The 27275-nt window shown below is 44.1% G+C and overlaps 1 protein-coding gene across 1 annotated transcript in view; it reads right to left on the bottom strand.

The window, feature by feature from the left end:
* Positions 1–972: 972 nt before the first annotated feature.
* TMEM131L (transmembrane 131 like) overlaps positions 973–27275 on the bottom strand; it is a 157410-nt gene continuing 131107 nt past the window's right edge. Inside the window, exons 26-35 of the mRNA XM_045996799.1 lie at positions 23560–23708; positions 14739–14860; positions 11622–11788; positions 10368–10550; positions 7651–7729; positions 6402–6478; positions 5632–5752; positions 4503–4594; positions 2087–2226; positions 973–1397 (exon numbers count right to left, since the gene is read on the bottom strand). Coding sequence (XP_045852755.1) covers positions 1122–1397; positions 2087–2226; positions 4503–4594; positions 5632–5752; positions 6402–6478; positions 7651–7729; positions 10368–10550; positions 11622–11788; positions 14739–14860; positions 23560–23708 — 1406 coding nt within the window. The 3' untranslated portion in view covers positions 973–1121. The remainder of the gene's footprint in view (positions 1398–2086; positions 2227–4502; positions 4595–5631; positions 5753–6401; positions 6479–7650; positions 7730–10367; positions 10551–11621; positions 11789–14738; positions 14861–23559; positions 23709–27275) is intronic.

The raw sequence follows: 27275 nt of genomic DNA, 5'->3' as shown, positions 1-27275 counted from the left end.
ACCCAAATTAGGATTTGAACTTGGCCACCTGAGTGGTCTCTGGCAGCTGTGCATGCCGGGAAGCAGTCTCCTGGAAGGGCAGTCCCAGGTCTGCAGCCCGCCCTCCCCCACCACACTCCTCCCCACCCCCACCCCTGCAGCCATGGCCAAGAGAAATCCAAAGCCAGCATACCCAGCACTCTACTCAAACACTCTCCTACTGAGTCTCCAATAAAGACGAGACAAAATGAAAAATCAGACGTTTTTATTAAAAGTTAAAAATGTTTCCAAAGTTTACACATGCACACAGACTCTTCAACCATCTTAGGGATTTCTAAAATCACTGACAAACAGATACACACCGGTCTGGCAAACCTGCTTTGGTTACCTAACTCTCCTGAGTTTTTGCATTTGGAGAAAGCCTGCTCACTCAAGGGGAAAGCAAACACTTACCAGAATGTGCCCGCTGCTGCTGTTGCCCCCCACACTGGCAGGATGGAGGGGAGGGAACATTCTCGCTCTGCTGAACAGGCAGGGCAGTGCTTGGTTCTCTGCTTCGCCCAGCTGCCATGACCACTGGGCCTGGAAAGAGCCATCGTCCACCCAGAGCAGGGTCTGTCCAGGCAGTGGAGCAAGCTGCTCAGCGGGCGTCCCAACCTGGCTGCGTGTTGCAGTCTGTGGAGAACTTGAAGCCAAATCTCGGTGGCTCGGGCCCTGAGTCAGTTCAATCAGAATCTCTGGGAATGTCACCAGATAAATGTTATTTTGGAAGTTCCTCGGGGTGGGGGGGAGAGTGGGGGAAGGATTCTGATGCCCAAGGAGGGAGAACCATAGCAGCCCCTCCATTCTCAACTCTTACCTTCTTAGAAGTCCCCCTTTTCCCAATTTAAAACATTTGGCATATCTGACACCCTTTTTGAGTTATGAAGAAATTATGACATATGGATGCTAAAGTTCCTACCAGTGACTTATAATGGGTCAAAAAAAAAAAAATAGAGCACCCAGATTTCATTAAAAAAATTTATTTTCATATAAAAGTGCCAAAATATCCACCAATGTCATAATCTATCTCAACAACCAGTTTACGCTAGTAATCAAAACACAAGCCTCTTTATTCACATTGTTTAAAAATCAAATTCTTTTCACACATTCCCACAGTAGCTTGAGTCTCTAGACAGTGGGAAGCTTGCATTCCTGTTTGCCGTGGTAGTCCATATGTCCAGGTTCATATAGGCACGAAACGGATTAAACCCTGGGTAGTATTCTTTGCACATGACAGCTTGGTTTTCCATGTGAGTCGAATGTTCCGTGGTGGGACTGATGGGGCAGCAACTTTCATATACGTCACTTTGTGGGGCCCAGATGGAACCAAAAAGTCCAGACATTGGAGACAAGCTTCGGGTGCTTGTGAGGTAGGGCTGAGGTGTACATGAGGAGGGGAAAAAAGAGAAATTTTTTAGGAAAGGCAACATCAAAGTTGGACACCACAGTGCAACCCATCCAAGTCACTGGGAAGTCATTAAACTATTCTCAACCCTCTGGGTTGCCTCAAAGCCATTTTTCTCAGAGTGTTGTGAATTCTTCATCTTCCTGGATAAACTTATTTTCAATCCAAGAAAGAACCCTTAGGTCAAATGCTCTTGATCTGTAAAACATGTCTTGAGTGGATGCCAGAGTGAGGAGGCACGGGGCTCTTGGGTGCTGACAGGCAGGAAGCCCTCAGGACCCACTCATGGACCAATGAGCGACCCTCTCTGAGCACAGAGGAAAATGTCAACAGGACCACAGAGACATAGCTGGATCACAGAGGGCTTCCCAGCCCGAATTCAATTTTATCGACCCATCATTGCTCCTGACCCATCACTGCTCCTCCGTGACCTCTGGGAGGCCTTTCTCATTCAGGGCAGCTAGACACCCCACGTCCGCAAGCCCCCACCTGTCTGACTACGCCGAAGGCTCTTTCAGAGGGTTGCTAGCCTGGTTTCTGGGATCTAAAGGACACAAGCCAGGTTTTGGCTGATCTGAACCTGACCCTGAAGTGAAGTGAGACCAGGATGAAAGAAGGACCAGAAAGAACTCGGAGCTGCCCCAGGGTCACAGCACTGACCGGAGAATTGAGGAGACCCGCGTGTCCCCAGGCAGTTGGCATGTTGGGCGGGGGGCTCCAGGTAGATGGAGAGCTGTGATCCATAAAGTCTGTCTGAATTTCGGCAGGACAGGGGAAGCCATTGGGGTAATTCATGTTTTCTACAAAAAGTGGAAGACAACACAGGTAAATATTTTTACGGTGAGATCTGAATTCTCACTCTCAGGCTAAAAGTTTTCAAGGCCTTCCCATACCTCTGAGGTAAAGACCGGTGTAGTTTACACTGTCATTCTCAAGGTTAAAACTATTTAGCAGACAAGACAGGCTACCTGGGAAGCCCTCAGGAAGGAAGGTCCTTCCTCTGGGCTTGATGTTCTGTATTTGACAATCTGACGGGAGGCTTTCTAATAAAGACTCCTGCACACTGGACCGTGTCAGGATTCTTATCAGCCCTTAACAATTGCTTTTATTACCTGTTAGGCCGACCTCAGCTTCCTGCAATGTACACTGTATGGAGACACCAAAGCAATATGAAACCAGCACTTCTTAGCTAAGTAGGGAGGTACAGCTGTCCCCCCTTTAGCCACAGAAGATATGTTCCAGGACCCCCAGTGGATGCCTGAAGCCACGGACCCTCCCGAACCCTATGTATGTTATGTTTTCTTCCTATACATAAATACCTGGGGTAAAGTGCAATTTATAAAGTAGGCACAGGAAGAGATTAACTAATAAAATATAAAATAACAACACACTGCAACAGAAGTTATGGGAATGTGTCTTCCTTTTCTTTCCTCTCAGAGTATCCAGTACCACACCCACCCTTCTTGGGATGCTGAGAGATAGTAAACTGCCTACAGAGCGTCAGGCTACTAGAGACCTTCGGACAACACACGAGCAGGAGGCTCATCTGTTGTGGAAGGCAGCTGACCGTGGTAACCAAAACCACAGAAAGCACAACCTGGGGTTAACGGGGCGCTGCTGTGATACACAGGAGCCTCCCAGCCCGGGAAGGAAGCCACCACAGCACACCCCTGTGGTTAGCCTGGAGCAAGGCAGGTATCAAACTCCAGTGAGGGCCATCTCCTCAGGCCATCTACTTAGAGCTTCCCTGAGCAGGCAGCCCCACTATAAGAAATCGTGATCACTCTGTAATATATAAGAAGAACATTCTGCAGCTTATCAGGGAAATCTCATAGCTATTACTGTTTATCATTACCAATGCTTGAGCCTAAGCACCAGCCATTTCCCCCAGTTTCCCCTCCTGGCTCTCCACTCCATCTTTCTGCGGCACCACTCAGGGTCAGAAGAGTTGGACCCCGCTGAGGAACAAGCGCGTGCGTGTTTCCACTTCACACAGGACCTGTCTGCCTGAAAGTATAGCAAACATCTAAAGCCTCAGCCTCCCGAAGGGTAATTTACAATCTTAGGTCCACGGAAATCCAAGGGACCCAGGTCTACCAAGTCTAAAGGACTAAATAGATCGGGGTTGCTCGCAGAAGCTCCCAGGCAGCCAGGTTGAGAGGGCTTTTTGAGGCCATCTGAAATTACACATGGCAGGCCTGCACAACTGAACCCGCAGGAAGCTACTCGGCAGCTTCCTGGAAGGTCATTCTCAAAGGTTCTCACTGTTAAAGGCGCATTCTTCTTTTTTTAAAAAATTCAATGTAATTAACATACACTGTATATTAGTTTCAGGAGTAGAATTTAGTGATTCACCAGCTGCACATAACACCCAGTGCTCATCACATCACGCGCCCTCCTTAATGCCCGTCACCCATTCACCTCATCCCCCCCGCGATGTCCCCTCCAGCAGCCCTCAGTTGGTTTCCTAGAGTTAAAAGTCTTCATGGTTTGTCTCCCTCTCTGATTTTGTCTTATTTTTCCTTCTCTTCCCCTATGCTCATCTGTTTTGTTTTTGAAGGCACATTCCTAGCAGACATATGACAACCAAAAACCAGGCTCATGAATATGGAGAATGGACTGCGTTCTCAGAGGCAGGGGTCAGGGGTGGAGGGGAGTGGGATGTATGCAAAATGGGTGAAGGTGCTCGAGCGGTACAAACTCCCCGTGATAAGATGAGTCAGGACTGGAGATATAATGTAAGGTCGTGGTGAGCAGAGTTATTAACAATATCCTCTCATGTATTAGTAAGCTGCTCTAAGAGAGATCTTAAAAGTTTCAGAAGAGAGAACATTTGTGACCATGTTCGAGGATGGGCGATGACTAGACTAAACTGCAGCCGTCACCTCCCAGTACGTACCAAAGGCCAATCATTATGTCGTACACCTAAAACTAATACAATGTTCTGTGTCAATTACATCTAAGTCGTTTTAAGAAAGTACGTTCTTCTGCAGTTAATGCCTCAGGCCCACATGCTTCCTGCTTTGACTTTTCTGAGAGTAAAAGAATGGCATCAGATCGTTCAAGTAGCTTTTACCTTCCGGAAAGGCATTATAATCATTCAGTTCCAACGGACAGTACACGCTGGGGAACTGGCCTTCGCAGGCTGCGCTCCAGTCAATGAAACTGCTACAAAACACAAGAGGTCTCGTTTCAGAAACAGGACATCAAAAGACCGTGTAAAGAAAGAGAAAAATGGTTTTGTGGTCCAGCACCCTAATGACTGCTCATCCCTCAGTTCTGGAAGAGAAAAGATGTACTTTCTTGAGTCATGGGATCAAAGACTTCCTGACCGACCAAACGCTCCCCACCAATGACTCGGCCTGGTAGGATGGACGGCTCAGGCGAGGAGCTTGCTTCCTTGGTCACCCGGGGGGGCTAACTCTAACCCGAGGCAGATCCAAGGCCGTGGCTTTTGGAGCACTCTAGGAGAGGACTGCGCAACCCCGAGGCTCTTGGCCAACACCTGCAGGCACTGCTCTAAAGTGCCCCACCCCCCAGCAGGGTTGGTGTTTGTCCAGGGGGTGGGGGGGGAACCACAACCATCAAGACTGATTCGCAACAGATACTTTGATCACAGTTACAAACCAGAGTCTCATGACAGATAGAAAAGACTAAATACCGCTGTAATAAAGGAACCAAAAAAGAAAACTTCATATTCTGTGATGAGACAGAGATGCCAGAATTTTCTCACGTTCTCACCGCTGAACGTCTTTGACATCCAACAGCGAATTAAAGAAACGGCTCAAGTGGAACGGCCTCTCAATACGCAAACTATCTGATCTTTCTTAGTGTTTTAAATGTGTTCATGATGGATGCCATGGAAAAGTGGAAAGCACTGCTCCATCAGGTGGTAGGAATTGTGAGTGACTGTGTGTTCAAACCAGCCTCTATTAACAGACCATCTTTTCAGCTTGGGGAAAGTAATGACATGGTCAACAGCTTTGTTATTCTTCTTTCCTTTCATGTTTCTCTCCCTCCTGCTTTGTTGTTTTCTAAGACATCCCAGTACAACTCCAAGAGGCAGATGGAGACATCAGCTGAGGTGCACTGGGGAAGGAAGCCTGGCCCCCAGTTTTGTAAGGCCCACCTAATAGACTAAACTCCAATCCTCGCGGCAAGTCCTTGGGCTAACCTAGGCAATGACCAGAGAAGGGAGTCTGTACCTATTATGCACGGGGGCCGGGCCCTGCATCACGCCAGGCACGCTGTTCTCCACAGCACAGCTGAAGCTGCTTGTCACACACATGGGCTGCGTGGGCCACAGGTCTCCAGCTGGGTAAAGACCTGAGGAAGAGAACAAGTCCCCTCAATCTACCCTCTTCCCTCCTCAGCCCGCATCCCATCCTTCCTACAATATTCCTTCTCTACTTCTACAAAACACTTCCTGCAAGTCACCCACACATGCTGACCATTTCTACCTTCCCTGATCCCTTCTGGGATATACTTTCAGGATATACAGCAGGAAGATGGGGTCTAAGGAGAATGCCACTGTTCCACTGACAATTCAACCATAGCAAGTCCAAAATGTATCCAAAGAACGGCACAGAAGCCCATGCTTTCAAAGTCGGCTCCAAGATGGAGGGCAGTTTTCACACCTAGCAGAATATATACATGCAAAAACAAGTGTATTAGAGCTCAGTGATGCCATCGGGAGTAAGCACCAGGCTTATCTTGCCACAATCCCTGACCTTAGCCATGCGGGAAGCAGGCACTAGAAGAGACAGGAGATGCAAGAGCCTCGCCTACAAGGCAGAGGCAGTGCAGTCAGAGGCCCCTGATGAGACGGGTCCTGAGGGCTGGTGCACGGAAGCCCAGTGACATGGCTTGGACCAGAGGGCCCGGCCCTTGCCCCCAACCTACTCGTCTCCACAAGCTCCCTGTCCTGCCATGTGGAGGAACCCCGGCTGGTGTCTAGAGTGAGAGTCTGCCCTACCTTTATCTTCTTCAACACCTGTAGGCCTGGCAGGAAGGCTGGGAGGTTCTGCATACTGTGGCAGATCATTCATGTTTCTGTGGAGAAAGCCAGAAAATGAAAAGCTACAATTTCTTCTGTAAAAGGATGTACCAACTCTATTCAACCATGTCTTGAGTTTTACAGGAATTCTTCTGTCATAAAAACATAGAAACATAGAAACATAAATGCTAGAGACACAAAGGTACATGGCCAGGAGAGGGTTAAGGTTACCAAATTTCCAAGACCCAGCAAAGCCTCTTTTTAATAAACAACAAAATCAGTGTAACTGAGGCCCACTGCAGGTTCCCGTCTGCCCAGCACTGGCCAGCAGCTGGTGTCAGACCCGAGTTAGTGTAGGTTCCCTGCTCGCAGACAGTCCACAGACAGCTTGCCTCACCCCCTCTGCTGAACCTCCTTTTTCACATGTGCATCTATTTAATGGTAACGACCCCTCCTGTCCTCTCACCACGTGACTGGAGCCCACAGAAATGTGATCCCATTCTCCCTCAAAAACCCTCTGCTTGCTGCGTCCCTTCCTTTTGTCCTGCTCAATAAGAGCCACTTGTCTATTTTGTCTGATGGGGCAGCAACCATCACACAGTGGAGTCCTAACCATGTCAATACCTGCTTGGTTCCTGTAAAACTCCCTGCATCATCAGGGCTCCATTTTATTTCAAGTCCCAGAGGAGGGGATGATGCCCATCCCTACAATAACTGCTGTTTCTCTTTCTGCTTTCAGGAATGAGATGGGTTCTTTTTTTTCTCTTTCTTTTTAAGATTTTATTTATTTGTATGAGAGAGAGCACAGGCACACAAGCTAGGGGAGGGGCAGAGGAAGAAGGACAAGCAGACTCCCCGCTGAGCCTGAGCTTGGAGCCTAATGGAGCCCCAATGCGGAACTCGATCCCAGGACCCTGAGATCATGACCTGAGCTGAAGGCAGACGCTTTACCAACTGTGCCATCCAGGCCCCCCAGAAAGGGGATGTGTTCTAATGTGGCTATATCACTGGCAGCAATGGGGCTCCCAGAGACATCTCCGCAAAGAACATATGTACCCAGAAGGATCCCGCTTGCTGAATTATTAGCAAAATTGGAAGTTATTTTCTCTCATTCTTAAAAATTTTTCCTATTTCCACTGCAGAACCAACTACAAAGCAGCAGCACAATGACAGAAAAAGCAGTAAGTATATAAAACACACTATCAAAGCAAGAGAGTGAGAAACTTACGTGGGATTGCAGATGTTATGAGAAAGATTCAAGGAGATGGGAGTTTCTGAAGAAAAGTCGTTTTGCGGAACACTGTCTCCTGTGTAAAAGCAAAAACAATTATCACAAGGTTTTGCAAGTGTAATTCAACTGTACTATGTGTTAAAAGTGCACACTGTTAATATCACTAACCCCAAATGAGCGACTTATTTCTCACTTCTGACTGATTTTCATATTCAGTAATTTCATTTTTTTTAAAAAAATCTTTATTATATTTCTCTTTTCATTGAAAACTTATTAAAAACTCAACATTTAAATCTATGAATTTCGGATTCACAGTGTTTTAATTGTGGAAAAAACCTGAAACCATTAATATTATGTAAGTTTCTCATAGGGATTTTTCTGATAAAAGAAATCTTGCTATATAAATTGACCCCTGCAGTTTGTAAGTGACACTGTAGGCAGTCTATGCAAGTAAACATAAGTTTAGAGAAGAAACGTGGAAGTCGCCTGCAATCGTGCAATCATGCTGCCATTCAGCATGAGGTATATTTCCTTACAAACTCTTATGTGTACACATGTGTGGAAAGCTGGGGTCATGCTTCATACGTACTTTGTCTTTACGGTCTCTTACACTGTTAATTATATTGGGGACATTTTCCCGATAGCACATAACCTTCAGACAACTTACAAACTACATGTTAAGCCATTGTACAGCAACACCATCAATAATTATCATCATCTTGCTCCCATTGACCTTCCTCAAGCTAAAGCAGCACTTCTATTCTTTGTTACTGAGGACTGATTTTTAAAAACCTTGAGTTATGCTTTGTCTGGCAGCCTTTGTCTTCAGTGGTGGATGGAGCTGTGCTTGGTGTAGGTTGTGAAAACCAAGCTCCCTCAGACCACATGCATCCCTGCTCTCACAGCACGTGGGCCTGCCTGCCTTCATCTGAGTCTGTGCGTGTCTCCACGTGGGCGACGGCAGTGTCCCCCGGAGGGGGCAGGACTGCAGTGTTTCTTGGGCACCAATATCTTATCTTTTTGTGCCTAAAGCATGGTACCCAGTAATAAACAGTGCAGATCAGTGATATTAACATTTTATCGAGGATCATTAAGAAAACAATGTCTCAAAGTCTCCTGGGAGGTGGGGAAGCTGATAATGAAACACAGCCTGAAGACACACCTGGGTGCCTTGTGTAGGTTTTTATGGCTATTGTGCCCCGTCTCTCAGATAAGACCTTCTTTTATTGGTCTCACCACTGGGAGGAGACAGAGAAGAAAGACCGGGAGGCTGCTGAAGGGAGCTGTTGGTGGCCTGAAGCAGCCTGTCTGGGAGAGAAGACAGGGTTTGAGCCACAGCCCGTGAATGGTGAGCAAACTGGGGTGTGGAACAAGCCACCAACCCCTCTGAGCCCAGGGCCACTGGCTCTCCCTCTCAAGGCTGTGTGGGAGCCATACCAGTGTGACCGGCAAATGAAGGCCTCACACTTGTGAGCTTCTCAATCTCATCACCGTTTCCTCACACAAAGACTAGGTTTACTATTTTGAAAACAACAGTGAAAAGGAATGAACTCCATCTTTATATGGTCAAGGAGCTTAAAAAACACCCAGTGAAAGAAGCAAGACGCAGAATGATATACTGAAGTAGGATTTCCTCTATGTAAGTCACAAATGTTCTATACTCTGTTGATGGATGTATGCAGGTAAACAAAATATGGACTAAAAGAATGCATGCCAAGTTCATGAGAGTGGACAGTGATTCTCTTGAGGAGGCCAAAGTGGGACAGACTATAAGGATTAAAAAAAAAACCTAATGAATAGGTATTATAGAAGACCAATGAATCACAGACCTGTACCCATGAAACAAATAATACATTCTAGGTTAATTAATTGAATTTAAATTTTAAAAAATAAAGAGGGTAAATATAACAAAAGTAAGCTAATTCTTTGAATTTTCCCAAATCTTCAAATTTCTCAAAAATAAGAGAGGACATCAATGTTCATAGCAGCATTGTTCAAAGAGCTAAAATGTGGAAACACCCCAAGTGGTTATCAACAGATGAATGGATAATTTAAATGCTGCATGTACCTGCAATGGAATATTACTGGGCCTTAAAAAGAAAGGATGGATGAACCTTGAAGAAATTACACTAAGTGAAATGAGCCAGATACAAAATGACAACCACTATGTGATTCTACTTAGACAGCAGAGTAATCACTGGGGATAGGAAGATAGGAGATAGGAAGTAGTGGAGAGGCTTCAGGGGCTAGGGGAGTGGGGACCGGATGGCCCTTGTTTAAAGGTGCGAAGTCTGTCTGGGCTGATGAGAAGATCAAGGAATGGATGGTTGGTGTTGGTTACACATCAGGAGTGCTCTTAACACCACTGAATGGTACACTTAAAAATGGTAATTCTGTTACAACTATTTTACCATAATAAAAATGTGCAAGTACTAAAACAAATGTGGACGTTCAGTTCAAAGATAGACATGAAGATGATGATGAGGATGAGGATGATGATGGGATGCAGATGGGAGAAAAAGGAAGGAGGAAAAAACAAGAGACTGAATCAAATCCACAGCTAAGTCAATACTCCAATCAGCGGTCCTGTGTGTGCTCCAGGCTTGGAAGGCAGATCCAGGCCTGGTACAGGGCTCAGGGGCAGGGGGCGGGGGGGGGGGGGCAGCCCAGCGGAGAGGTCTGCTCGGAGGGTCTGGATGGCCTCTGGGACTCACCAGCTGGCAGGAAGTGCGGAGGGCCCACTGCAGGCTTCTTGTCCCCATCAGAGCTGCTGCTGCTCCAGCTGCCCCAGCTGCCCCGGCTGGCCCGCACACTGCCTGAGGAGCTGCCGCAGTCCGAGCTGGAATCAGAGCAAGGCTTCTCCACACACTTCTTCCCAGGCTTCGGGTAGTAGCCCTCTGTAGGAAGGCAGAGAGACATCACGTTCATTTAACCAATTTTCCACTAGCTGCCATGTCTCCTCAAAGGAGAGAGGTGATGTTATGACAGAGGCCACATTCGGCTTCAGGGTTGGCTCCCTCTGCTCATCCAGGGAGAAGGAAGAAGTTACCTGAGACCAACAAGGGGAACTGAAGGGACGGTGGGTGATGAGCTTTGTGTACTCTGCCTATGGGATGGACACTCCCACCTGTCCGGGGCTCAGGCCGTCCATACCAATGATAACCATAATTTAATGATGGTTCTGGAAATAAACACTCCGGGTAGGCAAACCGCTGCTCAACCAGACTGGAAATTTATAGGTAATATCTGCCTCGCTTTTATGAAGATTTCCACAAAGAGCTTCCAAGTATTATTTATGTGTGGGTAGAAAGAACCTCCAGTAAGACCAAAAAGGCACGTGTGTGTCAAGGGAATGAAGGAGAGGACAGAGAGAGAAACTCACTAACTCTGTCAGCCTGTGTGTCTGCCAGCCTGCTCACACTGACGGCACGTGTGTCTGGAGACAAAGGTGCTAGACGGGAGGATGACAACTTCCCCACCACCTCCCCCACATGTACAGTCAGCTTCAATGGCCCTTGAGCCTCCCACCATTCTCTGCCCTACCTTGGACCTGGCCCTGGGGGCCCTCTACCTCCCACTCCCAGAAACACTGCCCAGCCATTCTTGGGCGGGCCAACAGCCTGGTCTATAGGAACCATCTGGCTCAGGTGTGTGAGAAGAAGACAGTTCTCTCCTGGTCAACCCCTGAGAGTAAGCAAGCACTGTGCCTTCAGCAGTCTGCATGGGGAGAGTGGAGAATGGCCAGGTTTTAGGGGAAGGGGGAGGTCGGAGGGGGCAACACTCGAGGCTGTCCAGGTTCAAAACAATCTCAGGTTTCCAGTCTCATCCTGACGCAGTCCATTCAGGCTTCTGTAAGCTAAGGTGCCTGTAAAGTGGTAATCTCCTCAACACCCACGGCTTTACACTGGAACTTCCTGGAGGAACCGAACTTCCGACAGAAGCATTCACCACTCGCTGTAGTTACATACCTGCCTCTCCCTGTGCAGCCGGTAAGCTGCTTCCAATGCCAGCATCTGGCTTACAGACTTCCCCAGGATTTTCCTGTATACACCAGTTTCTGACATTGATGTCACCGCTCAGCTCAGACCTTTCAAATTCACTACACACAAGTTTTAATTCACTCTGCTCAGAAGGCCTACAAGAATCACAAAAAGATCACATCCGAATATTATCATCCATCCATCCTTGATATCCAGGAGACTTATCAGAGCTGAAAATACGAACCTAGGACAATTCATGACCTCTTTTCTTAGGGTTTTGGGGGAGAAGACACTGAGTTAGAGAGGTATAAAAAAAAGACTAAGATTTTGCTGTTTTATTATTATTTTTTTAAAGATTTTATTTATTTGACAGAGATCACAAGTAGGCAGAGAGGCAGGCAGAGAGAGAGGGGGAAGCAGGCTCCCTGGTGAGCAGAGAGCCCAATGTGGGGCTCGATCCCAGGACCCTGGGATCATGACCTGAGCCCAAGGCAGAGGCTTTAAACCACTGTGCCACCCAGGCGCCCCAAGATTTTGCTGTTTTAGAACTACAGTCAATTTGTAGCTCATTTAACCCACTTCCTAGTTCACACTGAGTGGACTAAAACTCCACAAGGTTAAAGGAGTCCCTCCACCATCTCGTAAGCAGCAAGTCCAGGACCAGAACCCAGGTCTCTTGGCCCGTCTTCCTTGGCTTTAGTGTAAAGTATAATTCTCAATAGACGAACCTGCTCCTTCGTGTCTGGGGGAAGGTACTGAGTGTTGATTTAAATCTTTGCTCATCCATTCATTTAGCAAACATTTGTTGAATAAGTACCACATGCCATGTATTGTTAGGAAAGGTGCAGCATTTACAAAGCATACAGTTCTTTCCCCAAGGATTTCACGGCCCAATGATAGTATCTGTCTACTAGACTGTGAATTCCTTGAAAGAACGAACCATGATGGTTTTGCAAATGGTGATACAGAAATGGGTAGAGGACACCATAGGAGTACGCAGATGGCTAGTCACATGGCCCAATATCTGTACCTCATGGCAGGTTTGTATGATGGCAGTTATGAAGACAAACCATGTGAGCCATAGCACATGATTTCACCAGCTTCTGATCACTCAAGGTAAAGAGTATAACAGGTGTAACAGCTAAGGAAACAGACAAACCTACTTCTTGAGCATCATGTTCTCAAAAGGTTCTGATTAGCTACAAGCTACTTGACAGTTCTATTTTAACAACTTGTTCCTTTAGCATGTCAGAAATCTTCTTGTTGAAATTCTACTTGATTTTTGTATTTTCCTGTGTGTTCATAGCAGGAAAATATAAGACTTCATTTTTTAAAAAAAGATTTTATTCATTTATTTGACAGAGAGAAAGACAGAGAGTGAGAGAGAGAGAACACAAGCAGAGGGAGTGGCAGGCAGAGGGAGAGGGAGAAGCAGGCTCCCCGGAGAGCAGGAAGCCTGATGCTGGAATTGAACCCAGGACCCTGGGATCATGACCTGAGCCGAAGGCAGACGCTTAAAGGACTAAGCCACCCAGGAGCCCTGAAAATGTAACACTTTCAATGTATGTAAAAGGAACACAAAGTGCAACTTTCCTTTCTACAAGATATCACATTGCAATTTTAAAATAATTTAGCTTAAGTAAGAAGAATTATTACCAATCAACAGTTAGGATTTGGTATTAACAACAAACTAACAACCAGTCTATTACGTTTTCATCCTTGCATTTTCTGTGAGCTCAGTGTGAGCCAGGGATCTTGGAGCAGCAGACTGTAGGAAGGGAGTCCCCTTCCCACGACAAGCGCGACTGCAGCAAGGTGGGACCCCTTCCACAGGAAGATTTGGAGCCACTAGAGAACAGTTACACAGAAATACACGCAAAAACCTAGCTGAACCTACAAGAAAGAAATCCCCAGATGACAGAACTCAAAAGGAGCAAAAGCCAGAACAGTGAGGATGGAGGGACTACTCAGGAGGAGAGAGGCTTTCAAGCCCAGGGGCTAGGTTTTAATTCCCCGCTGAAGGACAGTCACACACAGGAGTCAGGGAGCCAGAACTGTTTTCCTAAATTAAACTATGGTCCTTGAAGGAGGCACTGTCAGTGTGAGAGACACCACAAAAGTTCCATCCATGGACTCAGGGAGGAAAAGGCAGGAGAAAGCATCTCTACTGGAGTCTCTCGACTTGGGCACAAATGTTAAGTGTTTAGAAGTCTAACCCAAGAAATCAAAATTCAGAGACTATACCCTCAGGTGGAATTGAAGTCAAATGTGTGCACTACGGGGGTGCCTGGGTGGCTCAGTCAGCTGAGCATCTGCCTTCGGCTCAGGTCATGATCTCAGGGCCCTGGGATGGAGCCTGGCACAGAGGCAGGGCTCCCTGATCAGCGGCCAGTCTGCTTCTCCCTTCTTCTGTGACTCCCACCCACCCCGGCCACCACTTGTGCTCTCTAATAAGTAAATAAAATCTTAAAAAAAAAATGTTGGTACTGCTGACCTGTTGAAAAAAAAATACAGGGGATTCCCACATAAACACTACCCAGTGCCTTCATTTTACTGATAAGCAAACAAAAGCTCAGGGAGATTGAGTGACCTAAGCAAGCAAGGTTTCCAAAGGAGAATACCAATTCCGGCTCATCCCTTACCAACTGTGTAAGAATCTAGCTTCTGCGGGACTGAACCTCAGGTTCTGGGAATGGTGACTCTTCTCTTTGACTACATGGGCGAGGGTAACACGGGAAAGGGGAGGCCTGCGGCACCCAGCTGATCTCACCCTCACCTGCCCCAGGAACGCTCCTGCCCTTCACAGGCCGGGTGAAAGCCGGGGCACAGAGGAGGCCTTGTGCTCTTTCTTTAAAACCTCCTATAGCTTTGAGCGTTTTTTAAGGTTAAAAACACGAAAAATCTATTCACTTTCAGGGAGTTAATAATATAAAGGAAAATATAACCAGAATACATATTGATTTTAATAACAGACTTTTTCGTCAATATTCTATTCTCAGTATCCAACATCACCAAAATAAGACCAAAAGATAAGAGCTAGGTGTAAAATTATAGAATAAAAAAAAACAGAGCAACATTTTAAAGGGACTGTAAAAATGAACACACCTCAAGACCTGAGCAGCACCCCGTTTCTTTTTTCTACATGTTCGGGTTTTAGTCCAACTTAAATTTTGTAAATTTCCTTCTTTTTTCTCCTGAAGCTTCTTCTTCCTATAAGGATCTTCTTGCTACAGAAAAAAAAAGAAAGAAAGAAAGAAACCTTAAATAAAGGTTTAAACTGACTAAATGTACATTTCTTTTTTTTTTTTTTTTTAAACTTTTGAAGACCAACTCTATACAAATTCAGAATGTTCCAACACTGGTGAAAATGGAGACATACATTTCTCAATGTCCAGTCTGTTTTCATTCCCCTGCCTTCTCTACCTCTCTCCTTCTCCGCAAAAAGAAGAAACAATTGTTGCCTACAGAATTCCAAAGGGGCTAAAAAAGGAAAAACATCTGTTAGCAATTTAGAGTCAGCTTGCTGTTAACTTTGGCAGCAATAAATTCTCCGACTTCACCTGTTAATTTGGTATGTGCAATTCACATGAGTTACTACCCAAGAAAAGTCACGTAAAAACTCAACGGAGGGATAATTCGTCCATTGCTGTTTTTATTTGTTTACGGAAAAACTTTCAGAGACAGCCGATACCCATTGAGTGCGTCAAATAGTTTAAGTTTTTGTAAATAAAAATGTGTTTGATGTTTTTTAAATGTGGTTTTGCAAATCTTAATTTAGCACGAAAAACATATATATCTATCCATTCTATGTGTATGTGTGTACACAAATTTTAAAAAATTACATGTGTGTGTATATTCATGCATATTTATACACACAGACACATGCGCGCATGCGGACGCAATTATTTTTTTAATTTGGACCTTTTCCTTTTATGTTAGGCACAGTCTGTTACCTGGACCAAGGGGAGAAGTCCCCTGCCCGAGAGCGTTCTGAAGCAGCTCCTGTCTTCGAGTCCTCTTATACTCTCTCTCGCTTCCTTCCACCCTTCTGCCCCTTTAAAGCTCAGGTACTATTGTCGTGTGGGAGATGGTACAGAGCTCACAAATGGAGACCCCGAAAAATGCATCCTCGGGGACCTCCCAGAAGCAAATCCCCATCTCGGTGAGTATATTCGTACGGACCCTTAGGATTCGCATTTCATGAAGAATAAAGCCCACCTCATTTTACCTTCTCTTTTGAGAAGGTTGGTCCAAGAATCAGAGCTGGAAAATGCAGGATGTTCTAACATACACTTGCCTGACACACGACTTGGAAGAAGAAAAATAAGAGGTTTCAAATGCCTACATGTTACAGATCTGAGATACCCAAAGCCTCAGTTATCTATTAAAGCAGAAGACTTACTACAATAAATACTAGACAGAAAATGAAATTGTAACTGCACATGTGGCAGACTAATGATATTTTTGTTTTTTTCTTAATACTCCTTTAGTTTCTCCCCCAGCATGTATTATCTTTTTTCTGATTCTGAAGGTATTCTAAAAACAAGACAGGTTAAACACACAAAGCCCTATCTTACAGGATCTTAATGCTAACTGCTGAAGTTTGAGGCTCAACAAACATTAATAACATATGATCAGACATTCTTCAAAGTTAAACATTGGCTATCTACCGTACTTATTCATGTATTGGTCCTTGTATATTTCCAGCTTTGGGAGAGAAAAGGATTCCCCTCTCCTGGGGTCAAGAAAGACTGTTCATGACAGAAGTCCTTGAGCCTTTCTGTCCCTCGAGAGTCACATACAAAGAAAGGATCTGTTTCTAAGAGGGTCAGAGAAAGAGTGAACTGGTCAGCGGCCACTATGACACTTGGCTGCCTCTCTCCAATCAGTCTGGTGAGAGATGCCATTCTGTACAAACTAGAGGGACTACAGAGACGTGGAACAGGGTGGTCTGAGGCATGGCTGCTGTCTCTGAATATGAGCCAGAGTGATTACCCCAAGACTGCTCAGCACGCTGGAATCGGGTGTATGGAATGACCGAGAAGCAACATCCATGAGCAAACAAAGTGGGGCAAAGAAAGAGAGTGTGGACAAAAGGGGGGAGAGACAGAGGACATATGGAGGAATGAAAAACGAATGAATGGCTTTTGTGTGCGTGCGCACACGTGCGTGTGGCGGGGGAAGCAAGGGAGGGAAGAACAGCAGCGAGGAAGAAGGGCCCCGGTTGGGCTCTAGGTGAACAGGCCAGGCCTGGATGTAGCAGATGGTGGTGGTTGTGGCAAGGGGGGGTGAGGGGGGGCGGGCAGGGGAGGATACCAGAGACCCAAAGCAACAGACCTGTCAAGAAATGAAAGGGAGAATAAAAGGAGACTCTGGCTCTTTGCTTTTTGGTGGAGAGGAAGTCACACAGAGGGTGAGGCGGGCCCAACCAGGGGAAGAGCCCAGGGAGAGTTCCAAGTAAGACTGCAGCTCTGAGGTCAAACAGCCTGGACTGAAGCTCACACCACGCTTTTTACTGGCTGTGCGATCTTGAGCAAGTCACTCAGCTTCTCTCTGCCTCCATTTCCTGCATCTTCTTCAACAGGCTGTTGTGAGAAGCAAACAACCTGACACAGAGCCAGCACTTTATAGAAGATGTATTATTCTCACGTTATTGAATTACTTGAACTCGTGAAGTTCTCAGAAATCCCTGCTAGAGGGAACAGGTTCACTGATTACGTGGAAGGCAAATAAAAAGATTTCCTGAAACTTCAATAAAAGCAAACAAAGAAATCAAAGGAGAGAAATCACTGACTCCACAAAACATTCTTCGAGCTGCTGTATAGACGTAATAGCAAATAAAAAATAAGAGGGCAGGGCAGACTAAGGAAAAAAACCACACACTCCTTCTGATAGGCAGAGTCAACACCATGCCATATGTTCTGATGGAAAATAAGAAAACACGGGCAACAGAAAAGTGGGCAAAGCACATGACACGCAAATTTGCAAAAGAAATATAAAAGGCTAAAAACCATGAAGACTCCATCCAAAATATTTAATAATAAGGTATGCTTTTAGGAAAGGAAAATTATAGATCAGCTTGTAGCTCATCTTTCTGTGCTGGTTTTAAAAAACACAAGTGTGTTTATACTGCCTGTGTGTGTCTGCAGACACTAGGAGAGGGCTGAGGAGGGGGCGGGCTGGGGAGACAGGGCTCTTAACAGAGTCTGCCTCTGGGCAGCACAGTAGAACTGGGTGAGACATTCACTTTCGAATTATTAAAAATTAAGAAGGTAAGGAAGAAGGGTGCGAGGGAGGGAGAGATTTCAGGGGTAGGATTTTGGATGGATGATTTTTTTACTTGTTTTTTCAGAATTTTGCAAAAAAGGAAAGGAAGGAAAGCACTCACTTTTCCCTGGTAAGAGATGCAAATTGGAATGAAAATGAAAACTTTCTCCCATCACACTGACCAAGACTTTGCAAGGAACAAGGCACAGTGCTGGTGGGAAGCCAGCGCTGTCCCACAGCATTGAAGTGAATGAGAATTGGGACCACCTTTCCAGAAAGCAATCTGGGGCACACAGGAAGATACTCTTTAATTCTACTTCTAGAAATCTCTAACAAGGATTCTTCAGGTATATAGGGAAGACTTAAGAACAATGTAAATCATCACAGTGCTATTTATGAAAATAAAAAGCTGTAAATAACTTTAATGTCTGACAGCAATAAAATGGTTTAGCATTAGAGCATAGTTAAATGATGGAATGTTATATAACCACTGGAAACAAAGTTCCCCTTGTTCTGAACATGAGAAAGTGTAGAATTATAACATTATTAACAAAGCTACCTATACATAATGGTGGTCCTGAGTTTTTTAAAAAGTTGCATGAAAAATACAGAAAAATGTACAAAGTATTTCATTTTGTATCGACTTTTCTCACCCCCTTTTCTGTGCTTTTGTAATAATCATGAGTTCCTTTTCTAAGAGAAAGAAAAATCTGCTTTGAAAAAATAAAACAGCAGGGTTAGGGTTAAAATTTTAGTTTGTAGCTCTCAAATCTGGGCTTCAACCTTCTTTGCCAATAAATCTGGAGGAATGTTTCCACATACTATAGACAGATTTATATAATTTTCTAAGCTGCAAAGTTAGGCCCTAAGAATGTACAAGAAAAACAAACATTGAGTACTGCCCTTGGGAATGTGTTTATTGAGAACGACTTCTCCAAATGAACAATGAAATGGAAAGCATACTCCAGGTTTTTAAAGAAGAGCTTTTAGCAAAACTGGGAGTGAGTCACAGAGACAGCCAAAAAAAAAGTGGGGTCTACGGTCCCCCAGATCCTCCAACTCCCCGCAGCTTTCCTGCAGGGCTGGCTGCCATCTTTAGATGTACGGGCTCCAGACCAGAAAAGGAAGGAGGAGCTTACCCAATCACTGGGACTGTGTACAAGCCGAGTCTGCACTCCTGGGATAGAGAAAAGACAAGGCCCGTGACCCCAAAGATTAATGGCGACAAAATCAGAGAAGAAATTAAGAAACGTGCCATGAGTCAGGGCACAAGCTTAGAGGGCTGAGTCTGGCGTGGGGGTGGGAGGCGGTGTCTGAAGTCCAGGATCGGCACCCACTTGTGGAAGCACCACAGGGCAGGGCTCCTCGGGGGCCCCCTCCTCCTGAGGGTCCTCAGAAGGACCTGCGGACTTGGCGTGAGTGCTGGCTGTTCTGCCCTGCATGCAGGCTGTGCAGCCACTGCGTGGTCACATCTCAGGGCTGGTTTCCATCTCACGGCAGGGCCACATGGAAGTTCTGAAGCCCGTGGCAAGAGGCTGCTGAGGTTCACTTCTTTATTTCACCCATTCCCTCCCCCCCCAAATTCACAGACTTTGTTTCTGCTCCTGAGAGCATGGCCCTTCGCAGTCTCAAGGGCCTCACTTTCTGTACATCTGCTACACCTGCACCCTCAGGCCACCTGCAGCTTCACCACCACCTGGCATCATGCTCGGGCCCCGCTCTCCCTGTGCACAGACACCGTGCAGGGAACTCAGTGCTGCCTCTCAGTTCTAACCTCCACAGCTCCTAAATCTCAAGCTCTAGGCCCAAGTTTGCCATATAAGACCTAGTTCTCTGGTTCCCTATCTCCCGCTGTCGGTCACAATCACACAGTCATTCCCTTTGGACTGACCTCTTGTCAGCTCTTGGAACCGGAGCTACTCCAAGCATTTATCATGTTAACTCAGTTGTTCCGCCCAACCCTAGGAGGTAGGCATGCTCTTAGTACCCTCATGTGTCAGATAAGGAAACTGCAGCGTTAAGTAACTCACCCAGTGTTATAGAACAAATAAATGATGACTAGGATTCAAACCCAACAAGTCTGGCTGCAAAGTCCATGCCTTTTTTTTTTTTTTTTTTTAAGATTTTATTTATTTGACAGAGATCACAAGTAGGCAGAGAGGCAGGCAGAGAGAGAGAGAGAGAGAGAGAGAGGAGGAAGCAGGCTCCCTGCCTAGCAGAAAGCCCAATGTGGGACTCGATCCCAGGACCCTGAGATCATGACCTGAGCCAAAGGCAGAGGCTTAACCCACTGAGCCACCCAGGCGACCCAAAGTCCATGCTTTTAACATGCAACACAACTTTGGTAAACAGAAAAATGAACTCATTGTGTAAGTCAGAATTCCCCATCTTCTCATTAGCTGGACTTAAAACTTAGGAGTTTTTTTTGCAAATAGTTACGTAAGAGAAGATAGTTCCTCTCCTTATGCAATTAGGGACAAGGAAATCCTGTTAGTTCTTCTTCTAGACTCTTACCTACTCTGGAGTCCTTCCCCCTTGCTCCTGCCCAAACGCAGCCTTACGTCACATCTCCCAGTAGAGTAACAGCCTCGTTAGAAGAGAGCTGGTGTCCATTCCTGTCCCCTCTGGCCCAGCCTCCAAAACGCTCACACTGATCCTCCAAAAATCCATTATTCACACATTCATTCAAGCATTTACAAAACTGCGCCGTACGATCTCTGTAATAGGCATTCTGCCCATCTTTGTAAATCTGAACTGAAAAACATTATTATGACCTTCAAGAAAATCTCAGCCTCAAGGCTGTTTTCTAATTTTTACCCACCCTCACTCCATCGACCCCCCCAGTCCAGAAACCTTCCCTACTCCCTGTCCTTTGCACCAGGGTCCCCTAAACTGGCCACCCTGAAGCCAAATCTTCCAAAAAGATGTTCTGTTTGGGCACATGTGCTTTTAAGACTCGGACTCTGAAGTTCCTTAGCAGACAAGCAACCATGCTCTGGTTCTCTGCAGACATCGTCATTACCGACTCCTGGGCTCGCCGAGTTCACTGTCTGCTCTTCCAGCTGAGAAGGAGAACTTGAAATTGGTGAGCCAAGGCCTTTGCTATTTGGAATGACTTCCACTCTTCCCTCCCATTACTTCCCATTCCTGAGCCTCTTCCCAAAGATAATTTCCTACTCCTCCTGATTATGCTGTGGGGCTCAGTGAGCCCACTGCCCACCTTCCCTTCTCTGCCTGTCCGCATTTCTCCCTCCTCTAGGAGCTTTCTGTGCCCGCTGCAGGCTCACCTGACTTTTCGCTCTCTAATCCCTTCCACTCTGTACTGATTGGGGTATTTAACTACTGGACATGTCTTGTCCTTAAAAGACGACAAATTCCCAGTTTGAGATGTCTAGGATATATTTATTTTGCATCATTTTCATGTTTTTTAAATGAAAAATTGTGTTTGTTATAAAGTTTAAGCAAAAATACAGAAATATAAAGAAGGATAAAGATCACTGCAAACACCACTACTCAGAATAACCACAGTCTGCCACTGATTTTTTGGCAGATCCTGTTTTTGCCATCTTTCTATGAACCTACAGACACGTTTGGATGGCAAGACAGATGATGGGAATAATTTATAATACTGGGACAACGTATTGTTATTTTTTTTAGTATATGTGCTGCTGAAGTGAACACGACAATGTATTATTTTTAAACAAAAATTTAATGTTCAGTTTGAATTTAACATAAGAAACTGAAGTAGAATCCAGGGAACTGCCAACTTTCAAATAATTGTTTCTTCTCCACATGCTATATTAGTGCCTTAAGGATCTCTCTAAGGTTAAGCAAAAGACCATGAAGGACATTTTCCCAAGTTTTCACCCTGTTAAATGATATGTTCAGTTTTACACAGTATTGACTCTCTACCAAGAAAAATAGAATTAAAACTCATTGTCACCTACCATTCAATACCACCTCCTGTTTCTGCAGCTTATGTTACTTTTTTGCTTTATTAAAGTTGTAATATATGCAATCTGTTCTGCAATTATAATTGCCAAGTGTTGCATCTTAGATCTGGATATAAAATGGATAGAAATCTCAACAACAGACCACTAACACAACTTCTATAGTGCTGGGTCTTTTTTTTTTTTTTTTTTTTTTTTTTTCATTTTATTTTTTCAGCGTAACAGCTGGGTCTTTATTTTTACATCTATCTTGGTCAGCTAAATTTCATTAACTTCATTTTTTAAGAAAGTCTCATGATGAGTTCACTTATGTTTAAGGATGCTTCTTCCTTGCTGCCTTTGTACTTGAGTGTTTCTTGGCTGGAATATTCCTGTTCACATTTTTATTCTCTGAATGGTATGGCTCCACTGTTCCCTGGATCAGATGTTTCCACAAAGTCGGAGTGAGCCTGAGTGGGTGTTTCTCCATCTTCCTAACTTTGCACCATTGTTTATGTTTTAAGATCAGTAATTTAGCCAGGCTGTGCCTATATCCATTATTACATATCAATTTTTCCTATATACACAGTGTGCCCTTCCATTCCATAAATTCAGTTCAGCCCTCCTACCAGGACAGTATTCTTCTTCTATCTCTCTGAATACCTTCAGACCCATTTGTTGGGCCATTTACTGAAACACTCATTATTCTTACACTGGGCTGCTTTGTCTTCCTTTGTCCTATATCTAAATGCTTCCAGCTCTTCAATTTTTTCCTTCACACTCACCCTGATTATCTCAAAGCCTTTCTCAGGGTCAGCAATTCCATTTTTGGCAGCTGTCTGTAAAATGTCATTTGGATCTTCATTTAGTTACTTAGCTTTATCTCTTTTAATCTCATCCTAGAATCTTAATTTGCCTTTTAAAAAAACTCTTATTTTTTTGAGTACGTTATCTATAGTATGAAGTATTCTCAAAGTTAGGCTTTCTTCTAGATTAGAATCTTTCCCTGTCTTCCGTGTTCTACTCCTTTCATTCACTTTTACTCGGCATGTGTGTGTGTAGTACACGGTATGTATCAATATCAGCATAGTTAGAATGCTATTTTTTTCCACTGGGCATATAGTAATACATGAATAGCTCTGTTCTGATGTAAACTAGATAAATTCTCCTAAATACCTTTCCCACCTTGATTGTGGACCTGTCTGCTTTCACCTTTGAGATAAAACAGGGCTCGGTTCTGCTCTCCAGCACAGTGTGCAACTCTGTGTGCAACTACGCGCTCTCTTCTGGGCTTCCGTTGTACTAAGGCCCACTCACCTGAGCCAGACAGGCATTCCTCTCCTGTGCATTTGGCTTCTGCTTCCAACTCAGCAAGAGCAGGCCCTAAAATGGGTGTTGGGTGACAACTGGAGAGAAGAGACAGGTGATCTGCTTCTACTCCACCATCTTTGTCAGGAGGTAACCCGTTTGCTCAAGAACAGTTTCCTTTGAGAATGAAAGCTATCTGATGTCACTACAAATTACTTTAGTATCTCCTATATAATTAGAAGATAAATAAAACTTTCTAAGCACCTCAAACTCACAATTTATAAATGCAGACTCAAATGCATGATAACTAGGTCCCTTTGAGAGGTATGAAATACACATGTATAATTACTAGACCGATAACTGTGCTCTCAGCCCTAAATACAGGTTTTGTTCTAAGAGGCAAGAGAAAAAGGAATACAGACCTCGGCTGAAGGTACATCCTGTTTCTCAAAACAAATGTCTTCTTTCGATGCTTTGTGAATCTTCTTTTCTGAGGAAGATTTTGTGTCAGCCTTCTTCAAACTTTCACAGTTGTCTACTTCATTCTTGACAGGCACTTGCTGGTTATTCCCTTGAATAAATAAAAATGACTGAATCTCTAGCTAATTATTTCCATTCATGTTTCCATAATTAAAATCTCTTTCCTACACCAAGCCATCTACTCTAATGAGATTTAGACTTGAGGATTGTTCCTGACATTCATGATGTTCTAGGTATGTTTACCAGTAAAAATGTGCTTACATGAAGAGTTCTACAAACAGTCTTTAAAAGAGGTCAAGGAAAAAAGGTGAGGAGGTACCCCATTACTCACAGCACTATCATTCATAACAACGGAAAGGCCAAATGTCCATGGATGGATGGACAGAAGTATAGAAATGTGGTACACATAAAATGGAATACCATTCAGCCTTAAAGAGGAACAAATCAGTGCCCAGCACCATGACTATACTTAACACTACTGAACTGGACACTCAAAAACGACAGAGATGGAAAAGACAAAGCAATGAGATTCTGAGACATGCCACAACATGGATGAACCCAGAAGACATTATGCTAAGTGAAATGAGCCAGTCTCCAAAAGACTAACATTGAATGTTTCTACTTGTTTGAGGGAGCTAGAATCATCAGAGAGATGAAGAGTAGAATGGTGGTTACCAGGGGCTGGGGGGGAGGAAATATAAATACTTACTGTTTAACGGGTACAGAGTTTCTTTTTGGGATGGCGAAAAGGTGCTGAAAATGGATGATGGTAATGGATGATGGTGCAGTGTTCACTGTACAACACTGTGAATGTGTTTCATGACACTGAGCTTTATGATCACAATGGCAAATTTTATGTTATGTCTATTTTATCACAATTTTTTTTTTAAAGTTGGAGGGGGAGAGGGGTTAAGACTTGCCTTCTAGTCATGACTACATGACTACATAGCTACAAATTAGTTTTCAAAGTAAATCTCAAGCGGCCTGAGCTGCTTCAGTTTCTCCTGATTTATAAAATGCAAATGCCACCTTCTCTGCCTACTCTGACCGTTACAAAGATGAAACCAGAGGACGTATACAAGGAAAGGTCCCCATCAAAAACAAAGGACCTATTTCCGGGCAGGCCCTCTTTCCAAAGTCTGTGCTCACCTGCCCCGGGGGACCAGTGCCTACAAGCTGACAATGACCAACAGGCCAATCACATGGCAAAAACTGGTGCAGGTAGAAACTTCACCTGAAAACAATGATTCTCCCGCTTTCAAGTGACTTCACTCATCAGTGTATTTCTTCTTTGATCCCTTACTTCAAAATAAAGTCAAATAAACTTCAACCCCACCCCACAGTAACTGGCTTCAGGGTCCTAATAGGAAACAAAGTATTGCAACACCTACTCTTTTTTTCTTTAACTGAGAATTCCCTTACCATACCTGTGCAGTCTGAGAAAGTTTAGATGATCACAGTACAAAGATTTCACAGCAAAGCAGGCTGCAGGCTCTGGTGAGATGCCTGCCTGAACGGACCTTCTGCAGAGGCTCCAATCTGCTTGGGGCCCTGGGGCAGGGAGGGTCTCTGCCCACAGAATGAAAGGAGCAGTCAAATCCCCTCCAATTCTGAAACTCTGAAGCCGACCTCACTCAAAGCATGATCCATACATTTTGCCAATAACACTGACAAGTAAGCATACTTTTATTTTGTTAATGGAAAATAGTGTAAGTATTACATAACTATAAAAACACTGGGAAGCATTAATTCCTCTATGACACAAATTGGGTGTTAAGACACCTACAGAGGAAAACATCCACCATGATGAAGTGGTAAAGGAAAGAGCCAAGAGCCAAGGTGACAGGGTCCGAAACAGAAAAATAAATCATAACTAAGGACATCACATGGATTTTGGAAACCATACAGATGAAACAGAACACATATATTCTCCCCAAAAATGTGCCACTAAATTTCCTAGAGTCTTAATTCATAAAAAAATTGATTTCCTTGAGCTTTTTTCAGGCCAAGAACAGCACCAAAAGTATTAGTCATTAAACTTTCTCAGGAAAGACCTGAACTTAATATCCAATACTGAACTACCCCCACCAAAGGGGTAAAACACAAACTCTTAGTAACGCCTTCCATGGGGCTGGGAATCAGGACCAATAGTAAAAGGAATTCTAACAAATTCTTCATTAAGTCTTTGACAAATTCTAGCATAACAATATCCAAGAATTTAGAAATTTTGTGAGTATATCCTTTGTTTAATAAATGGAAGCCAAGCCATGTCATCTTATTAAGCATGATTACTTATGGCATTATACAATTTTCTCACACCCATCTCACAGAGTCAGTGTTTGAGACATAAAGATAAAAAGGGAATAAAACAAATAACAAGTGAACTCACCAGAATCCTGCTTAAATTTCTATGGTATCAAATCCAATCAAGTTTATTTTGAGCAAACTGCTAATCTTCAAGTTATTAGTTTCTATAAGACCATGAGGCTATATTTTTTAATTTCTCAAATACTGGTATTTCAGAATTTGGAGGTATCTACCGAATGCAGTGAAATCTTTCATGTACTGTTAATTCCAAGGCTTAGGGCATTATTAAATTTAAAAGCTTATTATCCTTCATATTAGTATAAGCAGAAAGCAAGAAAATAATCTAACTATTCCTCTATTCCTCTTTTGTAAAAGGCGAAAGATTTATACGATCTGAAGAGAAACCAGAGTCTATTCCTCTTTTGTAATGCTGAGGCCAGCCGCTTATCTTTAGCCTTAATTCCAGAGCTAATTACTCTGTAATTATGTAATCAAAATAATACAGATCTAGAATTCTGATTGCACAATTAGAAAATAATAAGTATTTGAAAAGAGACATATTTAAATGATTATTTACATGACATATAAAGCTTTACTCTTGTCAGGTGCTCAAGAGACTCTGGAACACGTAACAAATGTTTGAAAAACTGAACTGTTGTTTGACAGGTGGATGCCAAAAACAAGTGTGTGAAAACAGAGCTCTGAAGCATCTGTCAACAGACTTCATTTCTATGGGGAATTTTAATTTATGATTTATCACAGGCCTCTCAGAAGAAGGGCAGAGAAAGCACAGGAAAGGGATAAGCACATTTCTGTTACTCAGAAAATATTCTGTGTTTCTCAACAAAAAAAATGAGCAAGTAGCACCGGGCCCACTAATACATGCTGTGGAACGTTTTCTTCTCACACGATATGTCACCCTCAGGAAAAATAAAAAAGCCTCAGAATAGCAGACACAGTTCCTCAGGTGCCTCAAGGACATCTGTCAGGTTAATAAAATAACTTCAGGTACTCTTAGGAAACCAACTGCCTGCCCCCTTCCCCTTTTTCCAAAGGCAATCTTATCACTAGACTTGTTTCTACGGGAAGATTTGCGTCAGTTAGGAAAAACAGCTAGGACGTGGCAAACACGCTGGCTGGTTTCCCCTGAGCAAAGTGAAGATCCCTGTTCTGGTGGGGGACACGGAAAACGAAATGCAGGAACTGAGGATTCCTGCCATCGGCTGGGCGAAGTTCAGCTACTAAGACTGAAGCTATTTTCTTCAGATTCTAGAATGATTTTAAGATGGAAATACGTTTTTCACAAAGTAAAAAAACACTTCTCAAAATAAAAAAAAAAAGAACTAAAGCT

Source organism: Meles meles, chromosome 2 (assembly GCF_922984935.1).
Source record: "Meles meles chromosome 2, mMelMel3.1 paternal haplotype, whole genome shotgun sequence".
Taxonomy (NCBI): domain Eukaryota; kingdom Metazoa; phylum Chordata; class Mammalia; order Carnivora; family Mustelidae; genus Meles; species Meles meles.
Note: the sequence above shows the minus strand (reverse complement) of the source record. Positions and strands in the feature narration are given on the sequence as shown.